Source organism: Nelusetta ayraudi, unplaced genomic scaffold (genome assembly GCF_046127955.1).
Source record: "Nelusetta ayraudi isolate G7.1 ecotype Tasmania unplaced genomic scaffold, CSIRO-AGI_Nayr_v1 ptg000223l, whole genome shotgun sequence".
Classification (NCBI taxonomy): domain Eukaryota; kingdom Metazoa; phylum Chordata; class Actinopteri; order Tetraodontiformes; family Monacanthidae; genus Nelusetta; species Nelusetta ayraudi.
In genome coordinates, this window is record NW_027466272.1 from 59,614 (window position 1) to 67,500 (window position 7,887).

The 7,887-nt window shown below is 48.2% G+C and overlaps 1 protein-coding gene across 1 annotated transcript in view; it reads left to right on the plus strand.

Annotated features, from left to right (window-relative positions):
* gabbr2 (gamma-aminobutyric acid (GABA) B receptor, 2) overlaps positions 1-7,887 on the plus strand; it is a 77,431-nt gene that overhangs the window by 20,609 nt on the left and 48,935 nt on the right. The window contains exon 3 of the mRNA XM_076016377.1: positions 3,125-3,295. Coding sequence (XP_075872492.1) covers positions 3,125-3,295 — 171 coding nt within the window. The remainder of the gene's footprint in view (positions 1-3,124; positions 3,296-7,887) is intronic.

Genomic DNA, 7,887 nt, shown 5'->3' on the forward strand with positions numbered 1-7,887 from the left:
AATTGGTACCATTTGTAAAGGCTTGTTGCCTTTAATTTATGGAGCGCTGATTGCCAATTCCAAAAAGCGTGCAAGTGGGTCGGGGGGGAGGGAGGGTGGGGACACAAACAGGGAGACGGGCGGCGCTAACGGGGGGCGGTGACGACTAAATCCGAGCTTCTGACTCGGTCTCGCCTGCTGACTCGCCTAATTCTGCTAACGAGAGCTAATAGCCAAGTTAGCGGGAGGCGGTTAGCGTGACTGAAGAGCGGAACATTTGTTTCTTTTCTTTTTTAGCTGCGTTAACAAAGCGAGTGCGTGACACATGTCAGTCACCACTGATTGTGAAAGGGAAAAATTGCATTTTTATTTGACCTTAAAGCGACGGTTTTAAAACCATTTTGATGATTTATTGACTAAATAATGCAACTCAGTCCTCTACGCAATCTGCTTTTAAAAATCAGTCCTGGCCGCTGTTGCATGGTTAGCGTGCAGCCAGTTCAGTGAGCCTAAGTCGCTCTGCAGATTTAACACGCTGGAATAAAACAACAGCGCACACAAAAATAAAAAACTACTCATGGCTCATCGCTGGTGCCAGAAAAAAGCTGCTGTTGGATTTGAAGAAGAAGCTTCGAGCGGCGACGCGTGTAAATGTGACGGTGTTGTGTTGAGGCTGCTCCTCTCTAAAGCCCTCTTACATAAGCCACCACTCTCAGATGTGTTGAGATCAGGCAACTATTTTTGGTTCTTTCCTCTAAAAAAATGAAATAAAATAAGAATTGTGAATAATACACAGGAGCTCCTTTATATGTTGTCCAGCTTCATCTGCCCATTATTATTATTATTATTATTATTAGTATTATTATTATTATTATGATTATTATTATTATTATTTGTTTGTTTGTTTGTTGTTAACCTGTTTTCTCTTTGCGCCGCTGATTTTGATCTCTATATTTGCGTCTAATGACCCGAGGACTAATGAACCTGAAGAGGTTCCTCCTGCATGAGCGCATTTAGAGCAGAGGACGGCGGATCGATCCGCTTTAATGGTCCTTATCGGATTCCGTGTTGGTAAACAATATTAGCTCGAACGGAAAATTGCGTCTCCATTAACGGCAGACTCCAAACAGTTGTGCTGGTGGATGGGGCGGGTCAAGAGGGAGCTGGGAGGCTCTGATTTATAAAGCACTGCTGTGTTTTCTCTTTGTTTTTTGGCCCCTCTTCACAACAAGTCCTGTGGGGAGAAAAAAAACAACGACCCTCAAGCAGTGAGGCATCGCTGCATCGGGTATAATTCCAAGTGTGGGATTTATGGATCGACCTTGGACTGTAACCTTTATATGTTTGGGTTTTTTTTTTTAGAACAAGGTTGAAAAGACAAATCACAGTAACGGCTCTTCTGGCTAGCAGCAACAGATCGCATCCATCAATCAATCAGTCAGTCAATCAATCAATCAATCAATCAATCAATCAATTAACTTTTATTTATAAAGTGACATCCAAAGGCATTCATGCTGGAACGCCGACGGGAATCTCCAACCCGGCGGCCGTGAGAAGATCAGACTGTTGGAGATCGCGAGCAGCGTTTTAGCATTTTTAGCATTTTGGTATTTTAGCAGCAGGCTGCAAACAGAGGGCTAACTCTGCAGGTTTATGATGAGTCGCTGGATTTTCCAGGATGAAAATGCAACACGTGAGAGAGAGGCACACAACAGTGCAGGTCTATGTCTCAACACAGGGGTCCTGCAGTGAGTCAGTTTGTTTTGTCAAACGTGCGCTGCAAAACTACGACATCTAGTGGCGACGCGGCTCACAAGCCATCTGATGTCGCAGGTGTAATTGCCACATAAGGCACATGTTCCATTTGCTGAGTTCCTGCTGTCTCTCTCTTCCTGTCGCCACCTTGTGGAGGATTGCAGCCAGTGCAGAAGATCACCCTCGCTGGCTCCCATCCAAGGGAATTAGGAAAGGAAAAAGAAGTTAGCCCGTGCTGGAATCCCCTGGAGGCTTCAGCCCACTTTGAGACACTCTGCCGTGGCACCTCTTGGTCTCAGGCAGGATTATAATATTATAATGTCCCGCCGCTGCCGATCGCTATCGCCCATCACAAGTTCCGCTTAATCTCTCCAAAGTACGTAATTAACCCCAGACTGATGGCTATCGCTGCGTCGTGTTGCCGCGGATGCGCACAGGACTGCGCCGCTGGCGCCACAAATATTTGTGTTTGTATTTTTTTTCCAAAGCATTTTCCCGTCCTCAGGTTCGACGCCGATGTCCCGCTGCGTCCGTCACCTGACGACACCCCGAGTGGGGAAAAAAAAACAATCAATTCATCAATCTGCACATTCCGCCGGGGAAAAAAAAGAGATCGCAGAGATCTTTTCGGCTGCGGCTCGTTAAATTGCTCATACTTGTAAATTCTAATCTTTGTGAAGGAAAGAAGAAAAAAAAAAAGCAGCATAATCATAATCAAATCCATTTGAGTTGGCTGAGAAAATGGGTCAACTTATTGTTTCTGTGGCCTCCAGGGAAGAAAATAAAATGCAGCGCAAGGTTGTGCAGACAGAAAGAGGAATCCATCCATCTATCTATCTATCTATCCATCCATCCATCCATCCATCCATCTATCTATCTATCTATCTATCTATCTATCTATCCGTCCGTCCGTCCGTCCATCCATCCATCCATCCATCTATCTATCTATCTATCTATCTATCTATCTATCCGTCCGTCTGTCCGTCCGTCCATCCATCCATCTATCTATCTATCTACTGTTACTTGTATAAGTGATTATTCCAGGCAGTTTTGCAGTGGGAACTCTTGAAACCTGTTTTATTTATGTGTATGTTCTTGTCTTTCTGCATTTGAGCGACTTCCTGTGCTCACTGATAGACGTATCGTATTTTTTATTTTCCTCCCGGAGACAGTTTAGGTTGGACCGGTCGTGCTCATGTCGTTAAGTCTCTCGACGCTCTTCAGAAACTCTTCTGGACGCTGAAGCTTGTGCGCTCAGGACGCTAAATAAACACACGCAAAATGTTTCTCGACTTTGCTCAATAGCGGCTGTGTCCAAATGCATCACTCGACCTTGCTTCTCCAGATTGTCCCTCACGCTGTTTCTCCTGTCCTCCTTTCCTCCGCCCAGCTCTCCTTCGCTGCCACCACTCCCGTCCTGGCCGACAAGAAGAAGTACCCCAACTTCTTCCGGACCGTCCCGTCCGACAACGCCGTCAACCCGGCGGTGGTCAAGTTGATCAACTACTACAACTGGAGCCGAGTGGGGACGCTCACGCAGGACGTCCAGAGGTTCTCCGAGGTCAGTGGGCACCTGGGGTGTTTTTTTTTTTTTTTTTGCTCTTGCTCTGGAGCTCATGAAAACTGATGGTGGAGCTCTCCGTCGGAACTCCAGGCTCTCTGCTCCTCCGGTGTTAGTCAGTGTATGGATACCAGGGAAGTAACGCAGATGCATTTAGATACGAGCGTTTAGAGGTGTTTCACCGGAAAAACACGCAGTGACGCACGACTATAAATGGTCGTGCGCATGGATTTTTCTACTTTTATTCAAGGGAATTTATTGGAGAAATGTGTCCTGCAGCTGAGGCCTGAATCGTGCAGCAGCGGCAGCAGCAGCGGCAGCAGCAGCGGCAGCAGCAGTGGTAGCGTGGTGTCAGCGGCGAGCAACAATGGGCTTTTCTTCGCTCGTCATTTATGAAATGCCAACGCGATTCGTGTGGGTCGCACACAAATGTATTCAGCTGATTTTCCAAATACTTGAACTGGATCTTTTAACAGTAGTTACATGCGCCTACGCTCACTCACTCACACACACTCACACACACACACCGTACACCCCCCCCCCCCCACACACACACACACACACACACACACACACACACACACACACACACACACACACGCACAGTCAATGAATGATTACTCTGCGATTCTAAAGATGATTTACATTTTGGGAAATAAAAAAGGAAGCAGCGTTGATTCAAGAAACGCCGTCAGTTGTCGGAAGACGGTTTGCAAATGATTTGACTGGCAATTATTATTTTTTGAATCTTTGAACAGATGACAGCAGATGATCCTTTTGTGCAGAAAAAATGTAATAATTTTCACAGCAAATGCAAAGAAAAATCCCACTAACCATCCACACGGATTTGATTTCATTCACAGATTTTAAATCAAAGGCAGATTTTTTTATGAAACTGCGGCAAATCCACAGTCGCAAATCATTAGTGTGGAAGTTGCATCAGCAAGTCTGCAAGTGTCGGCTCCAGTTAGACTATAGGAATTACAGTTGGAAGGTTGCAGCAGTGAGTGCAGGGTCCTTCTTCTTCTTCTTCTTCTTCTTCTTCTCCTCCTCGTTGTTTCCAAAGGCCTTTCAAAACACTCGTCGGCTGTGCGAGGCCTTAAAGCTCTCTGGATGTGGCACCGGCACCGTGTTATATCACACCGGTGACACGGGAACATTCTGTTTGGTTTTGGCTTCCCTTCTTTTTTTAATCCAGAGAAAAACAGGAAATCTTAAAAAAGAAAGAAAGAAAGAAAGAAACGGTGTGTTCCTGCCTCGAGGCTGCGGATGAAAACAATCTCCTGTGGATGGGATGGAGGAGAGAGAGAGGAAGGAGGGAGGGAGGGAGGGAGGGAGGGAAGGAAGGAGGGAGGGATCAATGAATGAGGGATTGGTGGATCGATGGATGGATAGAAGGATGGATGGATGATAGGTAGATGGAAGGATGGAAGAGAAATGGGTTGATGGATAGGTAGATGGAGGGATTGAGGAGGGATGGATGGATGAATAATAGATAGAGGAATGGATAGACGGATGGAGGGATGGGTGGATGCAAGGATAGATGGATGAAGGAATAATGGATGGATGGATGGTGATGGAGGGATGGATGGAGGGATGGATGGAGGGATAGATAGAGGGATGGATGGAGGGCTGTTGTGCCAGAAGTCTCACCTCAAATCTCACCCGGTCCTAATCCGTGTTTCTCCTCCGCCTGCTGGAGGCGCCGTGGGGCTCAGCTCGGCTGCATCCCATCGACTCGCCGCCAGATTGGCCCTTTAATCCTCATTCGCAAAGATGCCAGCGAGGCTTCCGCACGCCACCGCCACCGCCACCGCCACCGCTCGCACAATCCCATCGACTCCGCACAACCACAGCGTGCCAGCGCTTCACTTCCCGCCAAATTTGGCCTCCTGGAAGTCGCGGTGCTACTTTTCGACACAAATGCCAGGAAATAACGAATGTCATCAGGATTCTACGGGAGTGAGAGAGAGAGAGAGAGAGAGAGAGAGAGAGAGAGAGAGAGAGTGAAAGACAGCGTGAGAGAAAGTGAGACGGGGTGAGAGAGAGAGTGAGAGGGAGTGAGAGAGACGGAGTGAGAGAGAGAGAGTGAGACGGAGTGAGAGTGAGAGAGAGAGAGGGTGAGAGGGAGTGTGAGAGAGAGAGTGAAAGACAGCGTGAGAGAAAGTGAGACGGAGTGAGAGAGATGGAGTGAGAGTGAGAGAGAGTGAGACGGAGTGAGAGTGAGAGAGATTTCTATCCCAGCTGTTGCATTGTATGACAGCTGCTGTGAAAAACACACACACTTCCTGTGTGTGTGTGTGTGTGTGCTGGTCTCAGAGGAAGTGGTTGATGGTTTTGACATCACATGGTCAGCGTGGTGCATGGTGTCTCATCATTGACCAGCAGGGGGGTGGGTGCTGGTGCAGTGTGTGTGTGTGTGTGTGAGACGGCGCCCCCACCAGGCCTGGCTCTTGAGCTTGCGCAGAGAGAGAGAGCGAGAGAGAGAGAGAGAGAGAGAGAGAGAGAGAGAGAGGCTCCGTCTCCATTACAGTTTTTTGCAAAATAAAAGCGATATTTCTGAAATTCCGACAGTACAATTGCGATTTGCAGGTGTTTCCATTGAACGGTGGAAACAGATTTTACGAGAATTATGGACGAAGCCATAATTCTCGTAAAATCTCGCACCGCGACATTTACGAGAATTTCCTTTGCATTTCTTTGTTTATGTTTGTTTACTGTCAAGAATAGTTGTTTGATTTTTCTCTTCGATTACCCACCATTTTCACTTAAAGTGAACTGGTCACATGACCCCGTACGTCACGTCCGCTAACATTTAAATGCGAGAAAAGTGTTTGACTTTTGCGACATTCCTCTGCATGGAGTCGTGTGAAAAACCACCTCATGAGAGTCCGAACCTTCGAGAGCTTTTTCCGAGTTCAGCTGTTTTTATTGCCATATTTAGGTTTAGGCCCCTCCCCCAGCCAGGTGTTGGCCCCTCCCTCTGTGTATGTTGTTCCTGGAGAATGGAAGCGTGTGTCCCCCATGTTCGGTGCATGTAAGCGGTCATGAGTGTTAATGTCAGGGGTCAGAGGTCACTCAAAGACTTGATTGAATTAAATGTTCTCTTGACATGAATAAATTGTATTGATCCCCAAGGAAACACGCAGTGCACGCATTCACAGTCTCACTGCAAGTATCAATACAGCAGTGCTCGCACACACACACGCACACACACACACACACACACACACACACACACACATACACACTCATCCCTCTTTCTCACACTGTCTCTCCCGCTGTTCTGCAGCTCTGCAACCTTAATGTGATGTAATACTTGTTAAGGACTGTCGCTGCAGTGAACACTGAACATACACACACACACACACACACACACACACACACACACACACAATACAGTGCCCCCTGGGATGCTAACCTGCAAGCTGAAGACGTTGTCATGAAGATGTCACGTCTATTTATAGGTACCACTAAAACGCACATGCGCGCGCACACACACACACACACACACACACACACACACACACACAAACGGGCACACATGCTGTTTCGGGATAATGACATTTCAATGGGCGAGGAGTGGGAGGAGCTTAGTGCAGTGGAAGATGAACATGTGTAAAAAAGCACAAATGACGGAAACAAAACACACAGCAATTAACATTGTTGAGATTGGCCACAAGAGGCAGTCAGTCACCCAGGCAGTCACCCAGTCAGTCAGTCAGTCAGTCAGTCATCCAGTCAGTCAGTCATCCAGTCAGTCATCCAGTCAGTCAGTCAGTCAGTCAGTCACCCAGGCAGTCACCCAGTCAGTCAGTCAGTCAGTCAGTCATCCAGTCAGTCAGTCATCCAGTCAGTCAGTCAGTCACCCAGCCAGTCAGTCAGCCAGTCACTCAGTCAGTCACTCAGTCATCCAGTCAGGCAGTCAGTCAGTCAGTCAACCACCCAGTCAGTCACCCAGTCAGTCACCCAGCCAGTCAGTCAACCACCCAGTCAGTCACCCAGTCAGTCAGCCAGTGTCAGTCACCCAGTCAGTCAGTCAGTCAGTCAGTCAGTCACCCAGTGTGTTCCTCTCTCCGTCTCCTTCCATGGGAGCAGTGTTTGTTCATTTGAGCCGCAATCTGGAAGCCAAAGCAGTTTGAAGGAGAGTTTGGGGAGAAAAAAAACTCTCTGTGAGGGAGCCTGGCAGGACGGACGGGGAGGGAGGTTCCGGACGGTCCGGCCTGTGAGAAGGAGGAGGGGGAAGCACTGTGGTTCTGGATTGGAGGAGAACCTCTACCTCCACCTACACCTCCTTCTCGTCCTCCACCTCCTCTACCTCCTTCTACTCCCCTTTCCCTCCTCCCATCCTCCCCCTGCTCCTCCTCCTCTTCCAGCTCCTCCTCCTCTTCATCCACCTCTTCATCCACCTCTTCCTCCTCCCCCTCTTCCTCATCTTCTTCTTCCTCCTACTCATCCTCCACGCCCACCTCCTGCTCCTCCTGCTCCTCTTCCTCCACCTTCTCCTCCCCTTTCCCTCCTCCCATTCTCCTCCTGCTCCTCCTCCTCTTTTAGCTCTTTCTCCTCCCCCCTCCCCTCCTTCCTCCTCCTCC